Genomic DNA, 25,644 nt, shown 5'->3' with positions numbered 1-25,644 from the left:
CCACTCTTGTCAGCTGACAATGAATTATAAACGCATTCCTTCACCGCTCTGTCACCGGCAGAATTTATTACCGTCCGCAGTGACAGCTTTGGTTGGACACAGTTCACAGCTTCACAGCTCCTGGAAAGCCACGTGCTCCTGAGCGAAAGCACACACACTGCAACGTATGCACAGACTACCAGAAGGAGTCATAAACTACGGACACAAGGAAAGACCAAGATAGTTATAATAGCTGGAAAATTAGTCTGCAAGGAGAACCAAGACAATCTGGCAAACAGGACGTGAACAGCTGGGAGTATAAGTACTAAGAGTACTGATTGGATGATAGAGAACAGGTGACAAGTCACAGCAGTCAGAAATTGAACAATGGCAGGAGGAAAACAAACTGGAATGCAAGAAGGTAAGTAACTACAAAATAAAACAGGAAATGATGCCGAGTTAACTTGCAACTTGTCACAGTGAGAAGAATCTTAATATCAGAAGACCCCTCATGTAATATGTTGATTGTGAATATATATTGTGAATGTAACCTAGGTCTATTTCCTCCTATTGAATCAAGATGCCTCTGTCTATAAACTCACTTTCATGTGTGTATGAGGGTCAGCATTGTGGTGGCAACAGAGTCAGCATAGCAACCAAGACCAACATTAGCACTCACAGCAACTCTTAGCAACAGAGTCAGCATAGCAACCAAGATGTTTACTCCCACAGTATCCTCCTCCAGCTCCCTCTGCTGGATCGCTCTGGTCTCCTTACAGATGTGTCTCTACGCTGTCCTGCCTCATCATCCCAGTCCTTCCTTTGAACACCAGGGAAGTCCTTTTCAGCCAACAGAAAACTCTTTGTAGAGGAGCAGCAGCTGACTCTGGTCCTTCTGTGTTTCTGACTTTCAGATGTCCTGGAGCAGACAAGCTGATCAACATCTGACAAATCATCAGCTCATAAAGTTATTATGGCGAATGTACAGTTGCCTATTTGCATATCCAGATGATGCAACTAGCATCATAATTCACCGGGAGCTGTGTTTCTGTCCACCTGATGCATCTCAGCCTAATATTCTATATCAGCTCAGTTTGGTCTTCATCAGCTCCTGAGGGAAATATTAATCCCTCTGGCTGCTAAAGCTAGTTGCTAGCTCTGTCTGTTGTTTATTGCTGGTGGGGAAGCTGATATGCTGTTCATCTTTTTGTTGAAAACAGCTGACTGCTGTGGCTGGAAGCAGCACTGATAACACCACCCAAAAACAGTGACGTTGTGGGTCATAAAACCAGAACAAAAAGCTCAAAGATGCTAAAAGTCTAAGGGGACTCAACAGAGAAGTAACACTGTAGCTCTCTGTGGGTTTACAAGCTTCTTTCATGCAGCCGTCACTTGATCAATAAAAAAATAAATACTTTAATGATTAGTGCAGCTTTAAAGTCCACCTTTGTGTGCCACAAATGTCAGCACATGGTAGTTTTCAGTGGACATTAGCACTCACAGCAACTCTTTGCACATGTTTGTTATTCATTCATTTATTCTCATTTTCCTGGAGTCCCCCTAGTGGCCATAAGGATACATGACAAGGTGGAGAGGCAGCAACATGACACAAAACCATTCTCTGCACTCCTGCTCTACTGTGAGAAGACAGATAATAAATTTCATAGTTTATGCAGTACAGCGCAATATATTGACTGGATTTTTACCAACGTTTGACTGTCAGTAAAAGTTCAAAATGAGCTTAAAATGAGTGTATTGCTTTCACAAGAAATACATGTATTCCAGTGACTGAAAATCCTATTTATTATATTGTTTGGAAGTGCTAACAGAGTACCACAAATATTTGTTACATTGACACAATTCATACAAATATTTGTACCAATATATACCAGTAATTTGATTTGCAATTTCATTTGCAGCTGAAAGTACAGCAGTAAAACATCTGAGGTAAACCTTGCCTTAATTTTAATTCCACTACCACAACTGAAACAGCAGCTTTGACAGTACGAGTCTAAAGTTGTTTTAGCAGAAAATTCATTTTTGAGATGTTCAGTAATTGCTGAGGTAGGAGTTTTCTTTCCTTGTGGACGTTGTTTATTGAAATCAACCCTATCTAACACACACATGGGTCCGCTTGACTTAAGCTTGACACAGTCAATGTAAATATGAATGTTTTGTGGATATATTTTGTCTATTAATTATAGACCAAACATGATGATTGTAAATATGTAAAATTAGAAGACAAAGGAACCCTAATCAGCTCACTTGCCCAGTGAAGCAGTGGCACATCTGCCATCTACATTATCTTATGATTTCAGCTCAGCTCAGTTTAGTTCTTAGTGCTGCTCCACTAATCATCAATAGCGGTGGATGCAGTTGTAGCAGTGACCTCAGTGGCTGCTGTATTGAGTGAGGCTGAGGTCCCAGTGGAGGTCCCGTCGCGTGGTTTGGCGCGGGGCCTCATCGCCTCCTCCGTGTTGCGTTCAGGTTTGACCAAGAGAATGTAACATTTGGGCAGGAAGATGCAGGTCAGCAGGCCGAAGCTGGAGGCCAGGATGGCAAATATCTGGACAGCAACCATGAACTTGCCACGCGTGCTGAGGTAAGCCGGGACGAAGGAGATCCACACGATGAAGAAGACCAGCATGCCGAAGGTCATACACTTGGCCTCACTGGGAGACAGTAAGAAACATGCATTACGCCTCTGAAGTGATGCTCTACACGTATTAACATCTCACAGATTAACATCAGTGTTTTTGCGTGTGTGCCATTGTGTCCATTTAGTGGATGCCAGGTGAATGAACTGTTCTGCTAAACGTTCCTGTTTTCACTCAAACCCTATGTATTTCCCACCTGAAGTGATCCTCCAGTTTGCGGGCGATGAAGGCGAAGATGAAGGCCATCAGAGCCAGCAGGATGTCATAGGCGAAGATGCAGCAGATGAAGACCACAGAGCCTTCATCACACTCGAGGATGATCTTTATATTCTGGGCTGAGGTGTTCTTGATGGAGTGAGGGGGGAGGATGATGAGCCACACTGTGCACGCTATAGCCTGTGTGGAAGAACGGAAATGTCAGTGTATCATCACAGATGTTACAAACATTCAGAGGTCACAGTAAGTTTCCTTTTTTCCCTCCGGTGTATTTACCTGTATTAATGTTGCCACAGCAGCTATCGCCCTCTGGTGGGCGCAGGTGAGAGCGTCAACTTCAGGGTTCAGGCCGACATTGGCATCGATGTTGTTATTTGTGTTGGTTACTATGACGTCAGGACTGCCACTGTTGGCTGCTGCTTCTGCTGCGGCCTTCGCAGCTTTGGCAGCAGCTTTGCTTCTGGCGCGCGCCGCTTTCAGAGCCTGAGCTCGCAGCATCAACACTGCTGCCTTACCTGAAGTAAAGGCACATCAGAATGCAGCAAAATTGCATGATTTTGATATCGCTGTCAAAAAGGGTGAAATAAGTTTCAGAGAAAGTGCATGCAAGATGCAAAGTGCATCCCAGAGATAGTACAGTAACAGACTTACTGAACACTACAGAGGACTATACGAGGTGTACAGTGTATATGCACACACATAGACACAACAGTACAAGATAAGCATGCCCACCCATGATAGAGGAAAGGCAGAGAGCAAAGCCCAGAGCCAGGGCGACTTGGCTGGTCATGCAGCTCCAGTTCTGAGGTTCTCCGAGGAAGATGATGGAGCAGAGGAAGGTCACCACCAGTGAGAAGAGCAGCGAGAAACTCAGCAGGGCATCATTGGCTTTCACCAGAGGGGTGCCAAGGTTCACAATAAAGACCACCTAAGGGAGAAAAAAGTACAGTGAAACACAGAAGTTTTTAGCTCCTTATCATCCACCAGGAGGTATGTGTTCCTTATGTGAGTCTCACCCCGACAGCGATGGTGACTAGCCCTCCAAAGGCCGAGATGACAATGAGGGTGATGCCCAGCGGCTCTCCGAAGGCCAGGAACTCGATGATTTTTGCTACACAGGCATCATGAGCATCATTGGACCAGTCGTCCTCCCCGCACAGGATACATTCACGAGCATCTGTCAGAGAGGCAGTGAGGGGGCGATGAGAGGGCTGCAGGGTGGTGTTTGTCTGGAGCTGTTTAGACTGATGTTGTGTGTCCCTCGAAACAGTCCCTGCTGTTTTGTTGGCACTAAACAGCAACAGCAAACATTATATACAATAAGATTTAGCCCACGGCACATCAGTCTGACATTCTCTAAGAGCAGGGAGCACTGTAATGTTAGCAGTTGTCTTCAAATCTGATTTTAAAACAAAACAGCTGACTTCAAAAATGACCTCAAAACGAAGAGAGGGAGAGGATACTGACTGCAAGACGTCCCCAAACATGCAAAAAATATCAGAAGAAAATCTGAGGCGAGCAGTGGTTGCTAAGCAGACAGCACAGAGGAGGCTTTCATCTTCATGTGAGCTGGAAAATGAAGACAGCTCTGGTTTTGCAGTCTTCTCTCGAGTTGCACCAGTGCTGTGTTACAGGCTGTTGGACGTCAAAATACTAATTACAGGGACTCCAGGGGAGTGACTGATGATCACTTTGAATTGCGAATCACATTGGAATGTAGACAATATGAATAAACATAACTCTTGATTAATCTTCATATAAAATTCCAGGGGAGACCTTCCAGAGCTTGTCCTTTCTACTTTGGATGGGTGTTACAAACACTGGTGTAGAAATGAACTAACATCTACAAAGTGTTGTTTTAAAAGGCTCAGTCACAGCTGGGCACCGCACTTTTTAGCTAAAGTTGGCCAAACAACCGTACAGGAAGTGTACTGTGGGGTAACTGTCCATTTGAAAGCACCGACCGAACATCTTCAAACAATTCCAAACACGGACAAACAGCCGTGGCACACTGAAGAAACAGCTGTGTTTGGAGGAGAGTGTCTGATTGGTGTGCTCTGGGCTTTTGATTAATCAGACTTAAAACTGTCCAAGCATCAAGAGGAAGAGGCTCAGAAGATGCAGTTGTCCTCTGAAACCTGTCAGGCTGTATCAGCCAAAAGAAGACATGTTGTGTTAAGTAATAAAATAAATCAGAAAGATTTTCTTCTGACAGATTTACCAGGATATGACTAACTGCACACTTGTCTTGAATGTCCTTTTGTTCTTTGTTTAATTAGAGAAAGAGTCACTGACTTTAATCACAAAAGTACAATTTGAAAGCTGTATACTGACTGGTTGTGTTGCTGATCTCTCCGTCAGCACACGGGATGCAGTCGAAGCAGCAGACGGGCTCTCCCTGCCGGATTCCCTTCCTGGTGCCTGGCTGGCAGTTTTCACTGCATACTGACCGAGGAGGCTGCAACACACACACACAGATGCACAGATTTATGAAGACATATATGCATGCGCCGCACACACATGCACAGATGGTCTAGAGAAAATGAACTTAATAAATATAGATTAGGATGAAACATAGCCCAGAAGAGTGTGTGATCAATGGTTGTCTAAATCAATGTGCTGCTGACCTCCAACATGTCATTGTTCCACACTATGGAGTCATTCATTATGGTCATCCTGTCTTCTGTGGCTGCAGAACCATTGTAGCGTCCCACGGTGTTGTAGGATATCTCCCCGTTACTGTTGAACTGCCAGTTAATGATGTCATAGAAGCCTTCAATGTCCCCTTCTTCAAAGTAGATCTCTTCGCCCGTGTGCGGCACTGTGAAACGCACATTCTTCATGTAGTACATCAGCTAAGGATGAGAGACACATGTGAGCCAAACACATGCATATAAAAATGGTTGTAGGCACACACACACACACACACACACACACACACACACACACACACACACACACACACACACACACACACACACACACACACACACACACACACACAGCTTACCTGCCATGGCTCAAAGTTGGTGATGTCAGCACAGTCTTTCCCATTGAATGGCCCCTTTCCCTCTTCACAGTGCTCCAGGTTGTGTAGAGCGTTGGCCACAGCGTATACGGCTTTGTACACACTGAGGGGAGACAGCATCATATTTATCATTATTGATCACTCCATCATCCAAATCATGAGAGGGTTAGTTCATCCAAATCACACAGTGCAGCATGTCCTTTTCAGAAATGATGTCTTCATTAGTCTGGAACTACTTTCTATCAAAGAAATAGTCCCTGTGGCAGCTCACAGTGCATCACACAGTGTCTCTGGAGGGATGCTCTGTTTTTTTAATGTATTTTTTCACAGCTCGGCACATAAAACCAAGCTATCTTCAGGCCAGACACTACTTTTTGTAATTTGGGTGAACTGGCCCCTTATGGGTGGCATGTTCTTAGTGGTGGAGGTGCTGTGGAGGCAGCTCCAGCAGCACAAAGATAAAGTGACATTACTAGAATCAGTAATACTTGTAGCAGCAACACAAACAGCAAGAACTGACCTGTAAGTGATCCGTAACTGGGAAACATCAGTGTAGGTGTTATTGAGCTGTGCCAGAGACTCCCTCCCTGTACACAGCCCATCAGGGACCCCCCTCGCTGCTCTGGACAGTGTGCCGTTGACCCCCTTGGACCTCTGTTTGGTCTGCCTCAGAGCTTTACTGTAGCTCAATGTGCAGTTAAACAACTATGAGACAAAAAAGAACGCAAACTTCTTTAGATTTGTGTGTCATCTGGATGAGTTTAAAGCTGCCACTGAATGATCACCGTCTTAGATTTTCACTTGATTGTCACAGCAATTGTCAGTCTGAACCAAGGCATGTTATAATTAGCTGCATTTAGTCAAAATTTAGTCAAAAAGCCATGTGTGGAGATGGGTCACTCTTCACCCCAATTAATCAGCTTAATGAACACACCGTCTCCCAGAATTCCTCAGTGAGATCGTCAGCATAGGGGTCCAGATCCAGTAGATGGTGCTGAAGACCAGGGATGGCAGCTCTTTTTACACCAAAGCCCAAGGTACCACTAAGCAGTGAGCTCACCTGGATAAAAACGCTCAGGTTGGTTAGGGGCTATGGAACATCTGGAACTGTAATTTCAGTCATTTGATCAATGAGTTCTCACTCCTTGATCATCGCTCAACCGACCACTCACCCCAGGCTGTGTGATGAGAGCGGAGGTGACCCAGGCCTCGGTGGCAATCCAGGTGCGGTTGGTCACATTGTGCTGGAGCAGCTCTGTGATAAGAGGACTGAGGTCCACGTCTGATGAGAAGACCACAATGATCTTGGCCGTGGACTCAATGACAGTTTGAACAATACGCTGGATGTCCTCTGGAGAACTCACCTGAGGATTGTAAAAAGAAGGAATCAGTAGTAATATATGTCTAGAAAAAACATGGCGTCATGTGAAAGATCAACTGTTTACCTTGGGCAGGGTCTCAGAGAAGGAGATGCAGACACCAGCTTCCTCCACCTGCTCCTTGAAGTCTTTGATGCCATATTTGCCGTAATCATCATCAGCGGCTATGGTGCCCACCCAAGTCCACCCGAAGTGCAGCACCAGCTGGGCGATAGCTGTAGACTGGTGCTTGTCATTGGGAATGGTCCTCAGGAAGGTGGGGAACTGGAACTTACTTTCCAAAGCGGAGCAGGTCGAAGAATAGCTGACCTGAAGATGACACACAAGGGTTTCTGTAACGAACAACAGTTTTACAAAGTGTTCCTGAGCTCATGCAGTAACATCCTTATTCCAATCACGTGTTCACAAAGTGGTGAACCTCACTCCATCCTTGCTTGTGAACAACTGAGCCTTTCGAAGATGCTCCTTTCATACCCAACCAAGCGTCCAAACTTACCACCGGCCTACCTGTGGGAAGTGATAGAGTCCAAGTATCCTCGCGGTGGCGATGGACAGATCGGAGCCCCCTGCGCCCACTAAAGCAGCCAAAGGCGGCCCAGTCCCGCAGCGGTAGTTGGGCACAGCCTCGTCTTGGCCTGTGAGGTAGGTGAGCGTGCCCTCCACGGCCTTGGAGATGGTGAAGCAGGAGTCATAGATGACGTAGCCCAGGTCTGTGTCGGGCAGCAGGTCTTTCCTCTTGTTAATTTCATTGATGGCAAACAGCATGGTCTGCGTCCAGCGGAAGGTACGGAAGTTAAACCTGGAGGATGATGGGAGAGTAATGACATAGTGACAGCATGTTTTACTCAGACTTTTTTCTTTTGTCCTTTATGGCCTCAACACTCAGTTTATCTGCTGTAGATAGTATCTTTGACTTTCAGATTTAAAAGAATGAAACAAAAACACATTCAGAATATGTGCAAAATTCAAATACTTGATGACAGGAAGATACACACAAACTACTTACGTCTTCTGATGTTATTACCTAAATTAGCCACTAGAGGAGAGTTCACAGACTTGCTGATTAATGTTGAATTCTTTTCTCCATAATATGTGAGACTGTTGCTAATTGGCCCCAGAGGTCTTGCCCCGCTCTGCTTGATTTCTGTGGTAAAACTTCAAGGTTAAAAGATCATAGCAGTGCACTGTGTGGTTGATACATACAATTATGTAAAGCCTGAAAAATATTTCTCATTTAAGGGCAAAAATATTAAATAATGCAACTTTAGTTGGCCTGTGAACTTATCTATGATCTGTGTGTAAGACTGGGGTGGGGTGGGGGGGCTGAGTAAACAGGGCCCTCAAGTGAGGAAGGCCCACGAAGATGCTAAACTGAATAGCCGTAGATGCAGGGAGGGTCCCATAGAGAACGCCTGTCCAGGGTCCAGAATTGTGTGCTACAGTTTTAGCCAAAAGAAACTAAGCCAACACAGTCACAATGATGAGAAGGGACATGCAAGGAGGTCGACTCACCCTTCACACCCCGAGGAGACAGGCAACCTTGAAGTGTTGCCATCAGTGGAAGCAATACGCATGTGAACAGGAAACATCCCCCCAATAACAACCTTCTTCTTCTCTACATCCTTGTAGCCGCTCAGGTTGAACTTGGCCTTCAGCTTGCATGTGGACTCTGCTGAAACAGATCCATAAAAGTAGAAAAAGGCGCATAATCCGAGCAAAAAGCGGCTGATCTCCATGCTACGTAGACGCAGAAGGCAGTCGGGAAGGCTCTCACTGTGGCAGACAGCAGAGTGTGACAGGTGTCTTATCTGCTCTCAAGGGAGATGTGCTGCTCAAGGTAACCTGAGAACTGATTCAGGAGTGAAGAAGTGAAGAGCAGGACACTAAATTACAGTGGCTGACAGAGGGCATATTAATCTTTATTCAATGTGAAACACAGACAGGAAGCACTTTGTTAAGTTTATTGATTATCAAAGTGTTTGGATCTCATTAAGGTTGTGCAAAATTAAGTGGAGTTCAAATGGAGTTTAACTGTTTTTTTCAACAGCACAAACTGGACCCTCCATCACCAAACATGCAAACACACAGTTCAACATCAATACATTCAAAGATCATCATCATTTCGTTTCTGTGTGTCTCTCCTGTTGTAAATATGAGTCAGTTTATTCGTCTGTACGTGGGTCACCTGCGCAGGAGAAACCGCCACAGGCCAGGAGTTAATTGGCGGCTGCATGTGGTAACTTGTACAGTCTTTATGCAACATTACGGTGCAGCAACTGTTCCAAAACCGTGCCGTGTCCCCTGAGTGTGGATCTGCGGTGTGTTGATGGGTGACTGAACTTGTCTGCTCTTGTCTCTCAGTCAGCAGGGACGAACACACACCTGAACCCCCCGGCACACAGAGGGACTTCTGCTGGGTAACGAGGGCCCGCTGCACACCAATAGACTTTTCAGAAAACCTAATTAGAGTCGACACTTGTTTCAACAATATGGCTGTTTACAGTCGTTGCATGTCATTATTATTATTACGTGAAATGATGCCGTCGCACAGAAAGCAGAAATCTAAAACAGGAATATATTTAGATGTAGTTTGTGTACAAGCGCTGATCATAAATGATTATTTTCAGAGTGCATGTGTGAGTATGTGACTGAGGCCTCGTGATCCATCTCAGGCACATGAGAGACGACTGGCTGATGCTGATGAGTCCTGCGAGAAATCAATTATGTCCAGTAATTGACAGAAACGCTGCTTCGTGCAGACATTTCTGAAGAGGAACGGTTGAATGGAAAAAGGGCCATTATCACACCCTCACCACAGCAAGACAACTACAAAACTAATAAAACTGTTGCTGGAAGTTGGAAGCAAAAAAAATCCCAAAAAGCAGATTAACTTCAATTTTATTTTTGTTTATTTAGTGGGATTTCTTTTTTTTTTTTTTTTTTGCATTAACTCACAGTACTCACAATGAAGTTTGTGTAGTACTTGGAGTGATTTACTTTTGGTGAGTATTTATATTAATTAATATTTATTTGGTGTTAAACATGACTAGCAAGATACTAGAACACCTTACCTGTAGTGTATGATCTGTGTAGTTGTGTGTTTTAGCCAAAAGGTGCTCCAAATATGGATTCTTTGCAAATAATATTCATCATAAACTATTATTCAACATGAGGGAATCTGAAAGGTAAGATAAGTAACTCATCATAGAAGTGAGAAGTTTCAACATGGATATCTTTATTAAAGCTCAGTTTTCCATTGTACAAATGTCTTCATAGTTGAAACTGCATGCAGTGGCTTGGTTTGAGGCACATTACTAAGGAGAATGAGCATTGTTGAACAAAAATAAAATAAAACCCCATTAGACATTAAATTGCATAACTTAATCTTATCGATATTGCAATTAAATCCAACTACAAAATTATATGTCCATTACTATGAAGCTGTTGTTTTCTATGGAGACATATGTAACAGAAAATACTCACATAAAGTATAAAAGGCAGAACTGAGGGAGAAACACAGAGCAGTTAAGACAAGTCAGGAAAACCTTTCGTTTTGCATTAGGAGTATTTGCCACTAAAGTTTAAGGATTTAACAGAGGATGAGACACAAAGACATATTCCGTCCGGGAGATACGTCTCTATCGGGGAACAACACACTTTAAAACTCAGTTGAACCTGAGTGCTGTATTTACTGAGGTCTAAATGACGAGAACGAATGAAGAATGGAGATTATGACGCTGAATGTTTTGAGCGAACAGATAAATGAAGGATTAATGCCTTTCAGAGACACAGTGAACTTGCGTTAGAGATGGCACCAGACAGCTCTTACCCTGCCTTTTCAACACTAGAGTAACACATAGTATGGGGACGCTCCCACCGGATGTCTGATTCTGTTAGGCTGATAAAGCACCAAGGCTTTACGGGTGAAAACGAGACAAAATGTGCAAAAAACGTGCCCCTGCACAACATAAGAGCAGCCAAATAATGATGAAATGTTAACAGCAATTTACACACTGTGGTTATAAACTCTACTGTACTTATAATTTTGTTATTAGTTAGTCCTCTTGCCATGTTTATTCTTCATAAAAAGCATACATATTGCAGCATGAGGAGAAACAGTGTTATATCCTCCGTTCTGGAAACATCAGAGTCCAGGTTGGCTCACACCAAAGAAATAAACAAAAACAATAGAACAGGCACATACAAAGTTACCCATCGTGTTGGCCTCCTGCACAGCTGCACGCTGAGTCTTGGGTTGACTGCTGTCCACAGCGGGTGCAGCAACAAGACAAGAGCTCTCGTCAACAAACAGAACTCAGAGGAGACCGTCAGAGGAGCCCACAATGTTATATATCACCACAGCATATTCTACTTTTGGCAAAACAAAAAGCTTAAAAAGTATTGATTGGTCACATAGGTCGTCCGTTCGGTTTTACTTTGAACAGACGACCGTCTTCATAGCACAGTATACAGGCAGAAAGTGAAAATGAACAAATAAGAGAGGATAGTCTTAGGTTGAGAACATTCTGACCTACAACAGTAAGACAAAAAACATCTGTCAAAAAAGGCAGAAAACGATTGCTGAAGATTTTCAAACTCTCCCTCGGCTATTCTTTCTTTTCTTCACACTACTGTTTGCTTGTTTTCGTGTTTGGCTCGTAACCTGAGGCGCGCCGTCAAAGTCCACTCTCTGGTCTTTCACAGCTTCTTCGCCTTTAATGGTTGACCTCACACAAAAAGGAAGCAGCAATGTACCTTTTCATCATAGAGAGGAAATACACTGTTGTACATGGATCAAAAAACAAACAAAAAAAAAAAACGACAATATATTATCAATAACCAACATTAATCATTTCCCTATCGCCAAAAATATTAAGACCAGGGAGGAGAGGTGGGGGAGAGCAGAGGAGCAGCGCCTTTGCATGTGCGCCCGTCACAGTACGGTCTGCCTCCATGGGAATGTTAAAGAGAGGGTTGGAGGTACAGGAGGGAGGGAGGGAGGGAGGGAGGGAGGGAAAGGGAAGGTGAGGAGAGGAAGGAGGGAGGACAGAAAAGGAGAAGAGTTCACCAGCCCTCTCTGATATCTGTTGATCGTGTTTGTGCATTGTGTGTGAGTACGTGTCCTATCGGTATGGTGCCACGCCGGGTTTTATTCCCACTCTGTGGTGCCGGGCGGTTTGGAGGTCAGATCGTACATGACTCTGGATATGCCGGGGATCTTCTTGATCTCATTCACCATCTTCAGCACCACCTGGACAGACAGAGCAGACAAATAACCTTTAAAACAGAGACAAACAGAGACCTCCCTGAGCCGCGTAAATGTCTACGATGATAATGCTAGAAAGATATGAAGACGAGGGGTGGGATCGTGACGTGCCTCCTCTGGGATGTGGTTGCCCGGCATGGCAGGGATGCCGGTCATGAAATCGCTGGTGATGAAGGTGCGGACCACCACGGAGCGCCGGCAGGACGGCTGCTTTTGCAGTGGGTCACGGTCAAAGTGCAGGGGGGTCAGGATGACGGGCATCTGGCTGATCTTACCGGAATAGCCTGAAAGAAGAGCACAGCCAGAGAGAAAGACAAAAAAATTATAAAAATGAGCTTCACTGTCCAAAGCTGAATCTGGAAATCTATTTTTAGTCATTGTATGTATCAGTTCAGTGGATTGTGGCCATTGCTGATGAAGTTGGAAAAGCTTTGTGTTTTGAGATATTTATTTCAATGTTGGTCTCATAGAATCTGTCCTTTTGACAAAGTCAGTACCTAAAGTCTAATTTCTCTTCCTGGTCTATGAATTCCCACCTTCACTGAAAACCAACAGAAAGGCCAAACAACCAGCACTCCATCAACTTATGGAGGAAACTGATTTTACTCCTTTTCTGACACCTGGATGGATTAATTAATGTGTGTCCCATGGCTCCGACACCTTTGACTTGTGTTAATGAAGCAAAAGTCTTATGTTATATCACATGGATAATTTATATCTGAGGTGGGGAACATTTCAATATTCATAACATCCTTCGAGGGCCACACTAAACTTCCAGATGCACTTGCCGCAGCTTTGATTTCACTTCAACTGATGTCCCATTCGAAAGCAGAGAGCTGAGAAGCTGCTGGAGCTTGAGGCTCAGCTCTGAGAGGAACTTAGTGATGTTCACCATGAAGGCCAAATCACACAGACACTTGCTATCACAGAGTTTCCACGTCATGTTTTCTCTTCATCTCTATGAATTTTTCCAGACAAACTGACTCTTTGGAACAGTTTTACTTCATCTGGTGTTAACAGCTCCACAGCAGCAACAGGGCTCTCCTTCACAAGCTGTCTGTCTAAATGAGGTTTCAGCTTCTCACCTATCAGCTCGCTCACCACAAAACTTGTTTTCATAACACCGTCTCTGTCAGAACGTGGTCTTCTGAAAGCTGCTGGTTTGGCATCCAAACTAACCTAAGAACATTACCTTTGTTCACGGGCATTTTGTCATGTTCTGGAGGTGTGACGAGACTCGAGATCGGCCTTTTTCATCACTGTGAGCACGTTTCCACAAACTTATTTAGGCACTCTAAGCTGACTTTCTACTTAAAGAAAAAAAAACAACACTCAGCTCCTACTTTTGTTTCCTTGACAGTCAGCATCATGCACTGGCATGACATCATGATGTGTTTGTGTTGTGTTCAGGGACCACTGGGAAGAACGTGCTAGTCTATGATCTTATGTTATTTTGTTTTATTGCAGAAAAAGTAACGACTGTACTTTTTTGTTGCTGTTGTTCTGAGTTGCTTTAATGTATTTCTGAATTGCCTCGTAGGTTATATATGGCCTGGAGGCTGCAGGTCCCCCATCCCTGACTTATTCGATATCAAATGTGGACAAAAAAAATCAAATCCACCTCTTTAATCACATCTTAAAAAGTGAAACCATAACCAGTCCGGAAAGTACGGCCAATTTACCAAAGAACTCACTGGAGAAGACAAATATGTGGTTTGCCTTTGGGGAAATGTGAAATTCATCATGTGGGTGCGAGTATGCAGACAAGTACACCATTCTGTTTACGTGTGAGGGCATACTGACATTCAGAGGTCTGAGTTACTCCACAGAAACTGTCCTGTGACATAGTCCTGTGGTTGCATCCTTTTTACATTTACACAAGGTGCTCACAAATCCGAACCGAACACAAATCCTCCCCTGTGATCTGTAATGCTTCAATATATAAGTAAACAAACTTACCAGACTCTCTAAGGATAGAGTGAGCTACAAAGTCAGCCTGTCTGAGCGTGCTCAGAACGCCTGTGGTCAGGAAGGTCGGGGTAATGTCTGTTGGCGGCTCTTTCACATGGGACCCAAACACATACACAACTCTGGAGAAAGGAGACGTGAATGAAGGACTGAGTGAGTTCAACATGGCAGATGAAGAGTTAAGCTGTGAGCAGTAAAGATTTCTATGTTACCTATTGATGCTATGGCACATGCGAGGGATGAGTCTGGCCAGGAACATGAGAGATTCCCAGTGTGGAGATTCTTTACTTGTGACACCGCACACGTAACTGTAGGACCGGCAGTCACCCTGAGACAGACAGAAAATACATTTTGAAGTAAAACAAATTAGGCTTATTAGAAAGTCCTTTTTGTGTTAAATAGGGTATAGAAGCTAGGCAATCTGTCTGTTTTCACCTCCAACAAATTCCCCTCGCAATAAAAGCTGGCTGTGTTTATCTACCATCTCCTGTCTGCCCCACAATTTGAGGTTTAGGGTAAATTTAAAACTCTGGCTCAAACAGGAAGTGACAGGAACACCTACACACCGTCTCTGGCTCGCTGCACTGTTTTGGTGAGGAAAGCAGACACAACCGTCACACTCTCCAGGCAACATTATAAACTACTGGAAAGTGATGGGGTTTTTTTTTTACCATGTTGAGCTATTTCTACAGAACTAACATTGGAGAAGTTAAAAAAAAAGAAAACTATGAAATGTGCCTCAGTAGTTGCAACAGATTCCTCCCTTGGCTAGACAGAGACTGTGTGGGTGGGCGTGCCTCGTGGTTAACCACTAAATTATAGTGGCAACGCAGCGAGACAAACAGCAAAAGTGAGACACCGTTTCAAGCTTCCCCTGCTTCTGGATATCCATCAGCAGTCCCAAACACATGGAATCCTCCACATACAGGTAGATCCAAACAAACAGAGACATGGCTGAATAAACCTACAAAATGACAGAGTGACTGGATCTGATCAATCGATTGAGCGACTGGATTACCTGGACGCCGACAGTTTTGATGGGCAGCAGGAAGGCATTGAGTGAATGAAGGCTGGTGATCTGCATGAGCTTCTCTTCCTCCTCGTCTGATATGCACGACTTGACTCTCTGCAGCAGGGCGTGGGGCTGGAGAGCAGGGGAACAAACTTTTAAAGCAACGTGTGAAAGGGCAGAAACTTCAGTGTTCAGTGCAGTAAAGAAGTCATCTTTTGGTGTGGCTAACCAGTCAGCAGATGCTGCACATTATTAACTCCACAGTTAACCAGGCAGGACAAATGTCTTCTCATTTAGTGTATGGCCTGTGCTGCTACTACACTGCCAACAGCCAGTGCTGATAATTTAGCATATTTATAGATTTAAGTGACTTTTCTCGAGTTTACTTACCAAAAACTACAAGGAAAATGCTGATGGGTGGATTCACAGTAATAAATGAGGCCACACGCACCATTTATGCTCCTCCAGCGTTTTAATGACCACATACTTCACAAATATTTTCAGATGCCTTCAGCCGGTCACACACTAAGTTAGTTGTTTGGTTCACTGAAAATACTGGAAGTGTCAGTTCCCTCAGTCCTGCATCTGCCTTTGACTGGTCTGAATCTCTTTAACATTTGATGTCGCGCACTTGCTCAGAGGAGTGTTTTCAGCAAGCAGTCATTACATTAACACTCAAACATGTGCAATTCACTGAAAACACTTGCAAACTGGTCCATCGGTTTAAACTGGTGAAAGTCTGTTTGTTCTGACCTTTTTGACGCTTGCAGAGAAGTCTGTGATGATTTTGAGGATGTTGTTTGTTTCAGCAAAGTCCTTACAGATGTAGGGCTCCTCTGCACAAATCACTCTGATGGACAAACCCGGGCCTAAAGGCAAAGGAGAGGAAGGGCAGATTTTAGCAAATATGGGAGTGACAGGAGGACAGCTTTGAGTCTGTCTGAGTAAAGTAAGCGGGCACAATGAGGAAAAAGATATCAAGGAAAGAGATAATGGCAGAAAAAACAACATGACAGCAATACGTTAACACAAATCTCTTCTGTCGGTGCAGTCACAGACATGTTTGTGTACTTGCCAGGGAAAGGGTGTCGGGAGACAATCTCCTCTGGCAGGCCCAGCTCCCTCCCCAGCGCTCGGACTTCATCTTTATGGAAATCTTTCAGTGGTTCGATTACTTTTCCCTGGAGGATCACAAAGGAGTGGGATCAGCATTGCAACAGCGAGGGAGAGAGGGAGTGTGCTAAGGTGTTGCATGGCTGTGCATTTATAATAAAAGGGGCAGAGCAGAACAACAGACACAGCAAATAATATATGAGCACTGAACAGCTAATAAGGAGGCGAATGAACGCTTGAGCGCTCCTCCGAGTGGTTGTAACACGGATGAAGAAGGAGAACCTCTTTGGGGGATGAGGGATGACGCAGACATACACTTTCAATAAAAAGTAAACAATGTTTTGGGTGTTTGCTGTCCTCAGTCTTTAAGAAACAGGGGATCATCAGCAGACGTTTTTCAGTGCGTCAGGAGTACTGCGTGATCTCTCTGCTTTCGTGACAGTCATCATCACCGCTCTGAACTGCAGCTGCAGCAGATGCTCTTTTTACACGGATTTGTGGATTTCAGCAGAAGTTAACGCTTCCCTCACATCATGCAGTCCTTTAAAGCATTATGAGATGCATGACAGCACAGTTTGATCGCATCTGTACCACTGAATTATCAAACCGCTTGTCTGCTGCTACAAAAACTATCTGGATCAAAGGCAACACAAATTTCAGCTTGTATCATTTCAAGTGCTTCAGTGTCCGAAAAACGATTAAGCTTTCTTCAAATGCATACTGTGGTTTTGAAAACTAACAGGTGGAGTTTTGTTGGCCACAGGTGCTGTGCAATGTTTCAATTGCTGGACGTCAATGTGTGGACGTAACGACATGAACATATCAGTCACATGCAATGTGACGTGTGACCGCCACAGGAACAACGTAGCATATTGTGCTGTACAATTTAAATGACTTGTGGTGATTATTGATGCCATTCAGCAAAACGTTTGTATAGCACCATGTAGCATGTGTCAAGGACATGACTGTAGTTAGCATTTACCTCATCTCGGAGTTTGCGGATGAGCTCAGTGTCGTTGTGGTGTGTTTTGATGACCTCGGCCTTGCCGCTGGCAAGATGGGAGGCGCTCTCGATGAGATCGGGCCGCAAGGTGCCCTGGGCCAGGAAAACCTCTTCTGGCTTCAGATTCATCTCGCCAATCACTTCATTTGCCACCTGTGAAGCAGCACAACTCACTAAGTCAGATGCTACAGAGAAGTAAATCAAAGATGAGCAATAAAGCAAATGAGTGATAAAGAATTCAGCTGAACTGACGATGTGATAAAAGATGATGTATTGCAGGGTAACAAGGCTGAAGGGCAGACGAGCTGGCAGCCTCATAAAAATGTGACAACAACCAAAACTTTATTACAGAGCGCTTTCATAAAAATAATCTTTTAAAGCTGAGTGCTCACTTTGACAAACGTATCTCCAATAATTTTCCTTTTCTCCTCTGGGTTGGTCGTCATGTTCAAAGTCTTGCTGATGCGTTTTCGTGGCGTCCTGTCCTCCTCAGAGATGGGGAGGGTTGTTGTTCCGTTGTAGAAGGTGTGGGCTGCGTTTACCACTAGATGGAGCAACATTTCGGAGGAGGAGAAGAGAGAGGCAGAGGACAGCTGGGTTCAGAGAAACACAAAAATACTCTTCTCCAAGATCACATCAGAGATACCTGAATGTCCGGTTCCATCCAGACTTCAACAGTTAGTTTCATAACGATTAAAAAGTCATGAAACTTACTGACCTCATAGCTGTAGAAAGAGGAATAACAAGCACAATTTTCAAATCACCCTCTCTTATTGTACCATCCCTTCTTCCTTTAGACCACCAGGACTTTGGCCCTACCTTTGAGTTTGATGCCCAGCTTGGTGAGGGCCTCCTCCACACTCTGACTCTCCCTCTTCCTCATGAAGCCGTTGTCGATGTGAACTGCTATCACCTGGTCCTGGTTAAGAGCTTTGTTGAGGAGAGCTGTGCAAACGGTGGAGTCCACCCCGCCACTCAGCAGCACCTGAAGAAGTCATCAGAAGAACAGTCAGAACTGTGCAGCAGGATAGTTGTGACATCTCCTACTCTGTCTTGCTCTAATCGACTGTATGTCTGATTTCTTTTTATGTTAGCCTCCCTTCATATTCGTCATGCTGTGTTTGACGCATCTGGTGTTTTGTGTGCTGGCAGGATGTAAAATATTAGACACTGACTCAATCAAAGATTGACTACAGCCTTGACAATTCTTTACTTATGACTGGCTGCCTGCCAACTCTTGGGACTCACACACACAAAATGCCACGGAGGAACAAGCTACGACAGAGTACAGTACCGAACAGAGAAGGATGGATCCTCAGACCGCAGTTGAGGAACAAGAACTAGAGTCTGCATGTACTTATTTAAATATAAATCCTGAGCTTTGAGCCTCTTTCATACACTCATTTATTGCCTTCACACTCCCCGGAGATGAAGCCCAGTTTGAAGCCGCTCAGGGAGTTGACTAGCTCTTTTCAGATAAAACAGGGTTTAATTTGAGAGTTTAATTGGTTCTACTTAACTTCCCACCACTGCTGCTGCTGTCACCACCTCCTGAGCAGCTACCACACTTCATAGTCAGCACCCAAGCTTTAGACTCAAATGGTGCTGAGATGATTGCGCTTTTATTTTCCTGTTTTCTTCCTTTTTTTAAAAGTCACCTCTGGCCTCAAAACGGCTTGGAGACCAACGCAAACACTCATGAAACTATGTGCTGTGTTTCACTCACCAGCACTTTAGACTTGTCTACTTTTTCTCTGATCTCATTGATGCAGGACTGCTGGCGGTTCTGCACAGTGAAGTTGTTCGTGCATCCCGCAATCTCAAACAGGAAGGTACGCAGCATCTCCATGCCTCTCTCGGTCAAGTCGACTTCAGGGTGAAACTGCGTCCCATACAGCTTCTTCTGTTCATTAGCAATCCCTGGTGGAGAAAACAGATGTGACACAGTTATCATTTTCATTTGTCCTCTCTGGGGATCTCTTTTAAAAACTGCATTCAGAACAAAACCGGTATAACAAAAGCCAAAAACAGGATTTTCCAGACACTAAAAATAAAGCTGAAACATTCTGTTCAGAGGCTGCAGTAGATGTAAATACTTAAACATACATTCTGAGGTTTTCTTACACAAACAAAAACTTCAAAATCCAGCTGTTTTTAGGACTTGAATGCACATCTATGACCACAATCTAATTTTAGATGGGGCCATAGCCTATCCCACGTGCCACTCACCAGCAATGATGTTCCCGGATTGGGCCACCACTTTAAAGCCATCAGCCACTTTGTCCACACTATCTCCATGGGTCAGCAGGACCAGTTCCTCCTTTTGAAGGCCTCTGATATAATAAACACACACACACAGATGTCAGAGGACAATAACATTGCATATGATAGTTACCATAGGGCCTGTGTGCATGTGAGTTAAGTCTGAGAGGCAGACAGTCACAAAAGACTGCAGCCATCTATTTTAGACTCTGCAGTATTTGTGTAACAACCTGGGGAACTATGTGACAGCTGGAATGCTCCAGCAGTTTATGCAGTAAATATGGCACTGGGACAAACCCGTTGAGCGCCATTTGTAACAGTATTGAGCTGACAGAGAAAAGGCATCTCAGTGTCTTACAAAGCGTAAATGAGCTGAGCTCTACACTCTTTCACTGTGGCCTTTCAAGAGGAGCTGGATGTTGAATTTAAAGGCTTTGTATTCCAGCAGTTAAATGAGTCATACGATAAGGCTGCAAGAACCCCATCGCCCTCTCCTGTAGCTGCATGCACTGGCAAACACCGGCTGAACAGTACTTTACTGGACAGTGGAAAAAGAAAAACCCTGCTCCATTGCCCACTCCAGCTCATCTCTAGAGTGTACTCATTTTCTCTCTAGACTGTATGAGGCCATGTTGTTCTTGCACCAAATACATTTGAATTTTATGTCCTCATTCACAAACTCTCGGTATGTTTTTCCTCGTTCTGCCATCTTTTCTCGCCAAATATTTCTGAATGTGATGTTCAAAGCGCAAGGACGTGTTAGAACGTGCAGCTCCAAGAAGCCCATTTGACTGCTCATACTGAGACATATTACTAATGTAACAACACAAAGGAAAACGACAAAGAAAAGATTTTCCTCTCATCCACTTGACATCCATATTACCTGAAGAGAGAACAAGTGTTGTCCAGTCCAATACTGAAAACTCCATCTTCCCTCACACTCTTTTTGTGTACTGTGCCACCAAAAACTTTATTCATCATCTGTAACACAAACACCAGAGTTAACACTTGGACACAAAGATTGGATTTTGAAGATTTTAATGTGACGCCAAAGATGCTACAGCTTCCTGCTATTTGGTAGATTTCAATATTCCTTTATTAGTCCCGCAAGGGGAAATTCCAAATGTGGCAGAGAATGGATGGCTGAGTGAAAAGTGAGCGAGTATGCTCTCATCTCCCTCAGCTATTATCAAAGTGCCCTTGAACAAGGTGGTGAAGGCCAAGCTGAGCCAGGACCACTGAACAGCAGCCTGGAGTCGAGGGATAGTAACATGCAGCTACTCAACCTTTCCTTGAACAAAGGTCTTGTGGAGGAAAGATGGTCTACCTAATCCCTATAAAAGCCTCCAATCCCAGAAATTGCATGTGTGTATACATGCAACTGCACAGATACCTGCATTCCATAGCAAATCCCAAGGACAGGCTTTCCTATAGTGAATATGGCAGGGTCGAACCAGGGGGCATCTTCTGCATACACAGAGGCCGGGCCTCCTGAAATGATGATTGCCCTAAAAAGGGAAAGAGAGAGAAAACAATCAAGCCAAGACGCCTTATACAACAATTTCATATTGACGGAACAATATATTAACAATGCTACAAGGCAAAAAAAACAAAAACAATCTGTGGATCAAACACTCACCTGTAGCCCTGTTCTCTGATAGCAAAGGCTGGGGTTTCTAATGGGAGGATCTCAGAGCGTACGCACAGCTCTCGCACCCGTCTGTCAATCACTTTGCCATACTGGGCCCCAGCATCCAGGATCGCCACCGCCCCCTCGCATGACCCATTCTGCTCTGTGCTGCTGATCTCCAGCTGTGGACACACACATTCAGAAAAAAATACACATCATTTAAAATGCTTGCAGAGTTTGTGTCGAGCTGAGGAGATGGAAAAGTGTAAGTGTGTACATCCATGGTCGCTTTTTGCGCATTATTGTTTACAAAGTGACAGGACTTTGACTAAAACAGATTAGATATACTCTTAATGCTATCTAGCGGTGGTTGGGGCAAGAAGTGGTGTATGACAACCCACTGGTCCTCGATTTAACTGTGGCTCCACCTCTGACCTCCCCGTGGATAATGTGACTCAATAAGGGCTAACAGAATTAGGGACATGTGAGCTCCAACACAGATAGTCACTCTTGTAAAACGTGCTGCAACCATTCAGCCAATCAAGAGAATCACATGAAACCTACCACTTGGTCAAAGGTTATTCGTGAGGACCCTCAGATCATTTTTCTAGGTTGCTCAAACTCAAGCAGGGATACGGTTTCTCTCCAAAGCTTTGGGACATGTCTATACGCTTAGATCTTACTTTTATAAACATGCACACATCAAAGATTGGGACACAAAATTCAGTACAAGAACAAGAGAGAAATCAGATCACTGACAGATAAATTATCTCCATAAACAACAAAATTGGAAAGATGAGAACCATGATCCCACGTGGTTAGTAGAAACACTTCCGCTGTAGATGTTACTAAAAACAACTTGCATTGAGCAGGCTACCCATCATCTCTGATTCGTTATCTACAAGTACCCTGAAGAATTAAGATCAAAACAGTCATAGCGGCTCTAGCAGTACAATCACAAGAAATATAGTGAGCAGCTTTACGGTAAACTTTGCAGAATCAGATAGCAATGGAGCATTAGTGGCTCCAGTTGTCAGACCGGTAACCGCAAGTTGGCTCATATTAGCTTAGTGACGACGTTAGCAAACCTGTCAGTTAACGTTACGTTAGCTTAAAGTGTGTGACAGCAGGCGTATGAAATAAATTTGTTTACCACAAGCTCAATGTCACTTTCCAAAATGAACGCCAAAGCAAGCACAATACAATACTTTCGATGCTAACATTACAAATTCTGGTTGCCCGGCTAAAGCTAGCTAACAATTTACCCATGTAGCATGCTAGCTTACGGACAGTATAAACAGTAGCTAGTCATCACCATTAGCATGTTAGCATCGCGTCCTGTGAGCGACTTGCTAAGTTAGCGGAGCTATGCTAAAACCCACGCGGTGCCTGGAGGCAAAGGATCTTGGGGGTGATCCCTCACAAGAAGAGAACGTTTATAGGCGAAATACGAGAAAGATTGTATTTATGCCCTCAACACCACTGAGACATCCTGTCCGGCTAGTTAGCAGCTATGAGCAACATGTTAATGTAATACTGCAACAGGCATACAACGGCGTACTCATTGCTCCTCAGCGGAACTGGTGGTAACGTTACATGCTCTCTAACTTTCCCCCCCGAGGTACACACAGGCCGTAATTAACCGGGTGGACTACATGGGCAACCAGGGTCCTAATCTAGAGTCGACCGGGCTGCCCCGTGCCGGAGGAGCGCGTAGTCCCCGCTCCACTGACCTTGCTGTCTCCGTTGCACAGAGCCATGGAGGACTGCCGTGTTGTGGAATGAGCTCTCCCCTTCGCCTCGGTGTCCCAGGTCTCTCAAAGAGGGAGCTACTGGTTAGCTCCTGCCTCAGCACGCCGACTACTGTTTCAAAAGCGGATTGGGCTGTTGGTCTGAAGATGGGCTGTCACGGTTTCTCCTCCTCCGACTGGGGGATAACTTTCAGAGCGGGCACAGACTAAATAAATATGTCTGTGTTGAATGGGTGGAGCGCAAAGTTAAAACCCAAAAAATGAGAGTGGAGGAAGAGTGGCCCCACGGGGGCCGGGCTTAGACAGGATGATAAAATATATGTAGTTACTGGGTGCTTATGTGTGTATGTATATATATATATATATATATATATATATATATATATATATATATATATATATATATATATATATATATATATATATATATATATATATATATATATAAAGGTGTGTCAGTGAATGGTTAGAGGTGTCCAAAGCAAACTGAGAATCAGATTGATTTTCATCAGATTTTAGATGCTTGAATAATATAAGACTTTGTCCTGAGGACTGTGGGTCAGGGCAGGCGCACAGAGTGTTATGGATAAGCATTACACTATACAATATACGTTATATTCAATTTGATATGCAGAATTGAAAAAAATGCCTGTAGATGAAAAACCCAGAAGACAATGTCTGTTTTTGTCTTATCCAGTTATTATCATATCTGACAAATGAATCAGCACTTCATCCATTCACTTCAATGTCCAGCTCATTTATCTGCAACATTGCCAACAGTGACCTAATAAAATCAGGTGGTATTAGAGAGATGGTGCTCTCTCTTATAGTCTCACAGTATATGTTGTCAAATCAACCAAGAAGAAAGGCCTGTTGATGTACAGTCTGTAAATGCAATGGATCAGAGCTTCATACCGCAGACTGTCAGGCAGATGCAGCATGTATGTGAGAGGAAGCCCCTGTACTTTAACACATCTACTCCACTGTATGTTCCAGGTGTGGGTTACTGTACATTGAGCACTCCATGTGTATTTCAGACAACATAAATAAGTTGTATTTATTTCTTTTGCAGTTTCTTTATTTGCCTTATAATAATATACTTGCAGTATCCATATTTTCTCTACATAGAGGTTATCGCATGCTCTCTAAAACCTTCAACATGAATGTTAAAGAGGAATGTCACAGCAAAGACACGTTAGTCAAACAGACGAATGTCAAATTCCACTGTGTGCTGAACATGTTTGTAGTTTTCAGTTATCTTTAAGCAGTAAATGTTTTTTTCTATTTATAAAAAGTAACTTAAAAAAGAGAAGTTGAATTAATTACATCACAGTTGCTTTATAGCATTACAATAATTGCTGGAACAGAACCTTCATTAATGTCATTTGTTCTGCCTGTGTGTTCCCTGTCATGACAGGTCAAATGTCTGCTGTGAATGAGGCCCGTGATTCTCATTCATTTGGGAACAAAAAAGAAACAGGACTGCTCTGATACTAACAACTCTATCAAGACCTGATAAATCTTTTCCAGCGCATTACTGAGGTTACCTGAGAAGACTCACTGTAGCGCCATCCTGTGGATACTGGACACTTTACAACATAGTTATTACCATGGTCAAGGGTATTTTCCATTTTGGATTAGCTGGAAGGAGACTGTTAAATCTAGTCCACAAAGCACATTGATGCAACCATAGCAACAATCCTTCCTCAGTTACTTCTCACTGATGAGGCAGACTTAAAGATGAGAGTAGCTGGATTAATCCACCCGGACTGATCTGTGGGCCCCTGTTGACCCTCTATTTTTGGTAATTAATGAAAATGCATGGTGTATATTTTTACAAAGGAACTCTACAAGACAGATAGTCAAGGCTAATGATAACGCAGTCTCTTATAATAACATTCAATGTTGTGCTTTTATTGGTGCACAATCATAAACAAATTAGCAATTAAGCAGATTACCACAAACTAATTGATACATAATAAATATGGGGCCGCTGGTGGCCATAGGTAGATGTCCAGTTTGCCAAGTTAGTAGTTTGGCATTGAAAATAAGTCAAATAAAATGACAAACTATAAACGTGGATGGATGCTGTAATGATTGGAGCATAACTTCTCTTTTTGCTTGTGGTGAGTGACCATGGTTTGAGGACAATAATATACTCTCTCCTGACTACGAGTCAAAATAAGGTGTATCCCAGGACACTTTGTCATTGACTGGCACTTACATAGTCTGTCTAACATGGCGACAACTGCAGCTTCACAGTGCTCCTGTCATCACATGCTTGTCCACCCAAACATGCCTGTGTGTTGTCACATGCCGTCTGCGTGGATAAATGGCCTCACATGCATTCAGAGCAACCACAAGGCAGAGCATGCCGTTA

General features: G+C 43.8%; 2 protein-coding genes across 2 annotated transcripts; both read right to left on the bottom strand.

Moving 5' to 3' along the window:
* Positions 1-2,329: 2,329 nt before the first annotated feature.
* vmn2r1 (vomeronasal 2, receptor 1) lies at positions 2,330-8,995 on the bottom strand. The gene is made up of 15 exons (XM_070970683.1): positions 8,772-8,995; positions 7,767-8,058; positions 7,326-7,568; positions 7,053-7,244; positions 6,815-6,940; positions 6,548-6,585; positions 6,401-6,493; positions 5,863-5,983; positions 5,480-5,707; positions 5,187-5,310; positions 3,869-4,029; positions 3,585-3,780; positions 3,129-3,367; positions 2,833-3,032; positions 2,330-2,651 (listed from the first exon to the last, which is right to left on the bottom strand). Exons 1-15 carry the CDS (start codon positions 8,993-8,995, stop codon positions 2,330-2,332), a joined length of 2,799 nt encoding a protein of 932 aa, XP_070826784.1.
* Positions 8,996-10,477: 1,482 nt separating this feature from the next.
* Positions 10,478-23,486, bottom strand: gmps (guanine monophosphate synthase). The gene is made up of 16 exons (XM_070970959.1): positions 23,247-23,486; positions 21,523-21,695; positions 21,277-21,391; positions 20,767-20,864; positions 19,851-19,954; positions 19,348-19,541; positions 18,441-18,606; positions 18,014-18,165; positions 17,601-17,774; positions 16,581-16,686; positions 16,259-16,374; positions 15,512-15,637; positions 14,706-14,821; positions 14,485-14,615; positions 12,637-12,809; positions 10,478-12,510 (listed from the first exon to the last, which is right to left on the bottom strand). Exons 1-16 carry the CDS (start codon positions 23,271-23,273, stop codon positions 12,409-12,411), a joined length of 2,073 nt encoding a protein of 690 aa, XP_070827060.1. The 5' UTR covers positions 23,274-23,486; the 3' UTR covers positions 10,478-12,408.
* Between the last annotated feature and the right edge of the window lie 2,158 nt (positions 23,487-25,644).

Source organism: Chaetodon trifascialis, chromosome 9 (genome assembly GCF_039877785.1).
Source record: "Chaetodon trifascialis isolate fChaTrf1 chromosome 9, fChaTrf1.hap1, whole genome shotgun sequence".
In the NCBI taxonomy this organism is placed as follows: domain Eukaryota; kingdom Metazoa; phylum Chordata; class Actinopteri; order Chaetodontiformes; family Chaetodontidae; genus Chaetodon; species Chaetodon trifascialis.
This window is presented reverse-complemented; position numbering and strand designations above follow the sequence as displayed.

Excerpts from the sequence above, each read along its gene's own strand:
- gmps (XM_070970959.1), bottom strand. The coding sequence starts at position 23,273 with ATGGCTCTGTGCAACGGAGACAGCAAG. Across the intron at positions 18,607-19,347 it reads TAGACAAGTCTAAAGTGCTG|GTGCTGCTGAGTGGCGGGGT; the intron begins GTGAGTGAAACA and ends TGACTTCTTCAG. Across the intron at positions 12,810-14,484 it reads CTCTATCCTTAGAGAGTCTG|GCTATTCCGGTAAGATCAGC; the intron begins GTAAGTTTGTTT and ends CTCTTCTTTCAG.
- vmn2r1 (XM_070970683.1), bottom strand. The coding sequence starts at position 8,995 with ATGGAGATCAGCCGCTTTTTGCTCGGATTATGCGCCTTTTTCTACTTT. Across the intron at positions 8,059-8,771 it reads GTCTCCTCGGGGTGTGAAGG|GTTTAACTTCCGTACCTTCC; the intron begins GTGAGTCGACCT and ends ATCATCCTCCAG. Across the intron at positions 3,033-3,128 it reads CTGTGGCAACATTAATACAG|GCTATAGCGTGCACAGTGTG; the intron begins GTAAATACACCG and ends TCTTCCACACAG.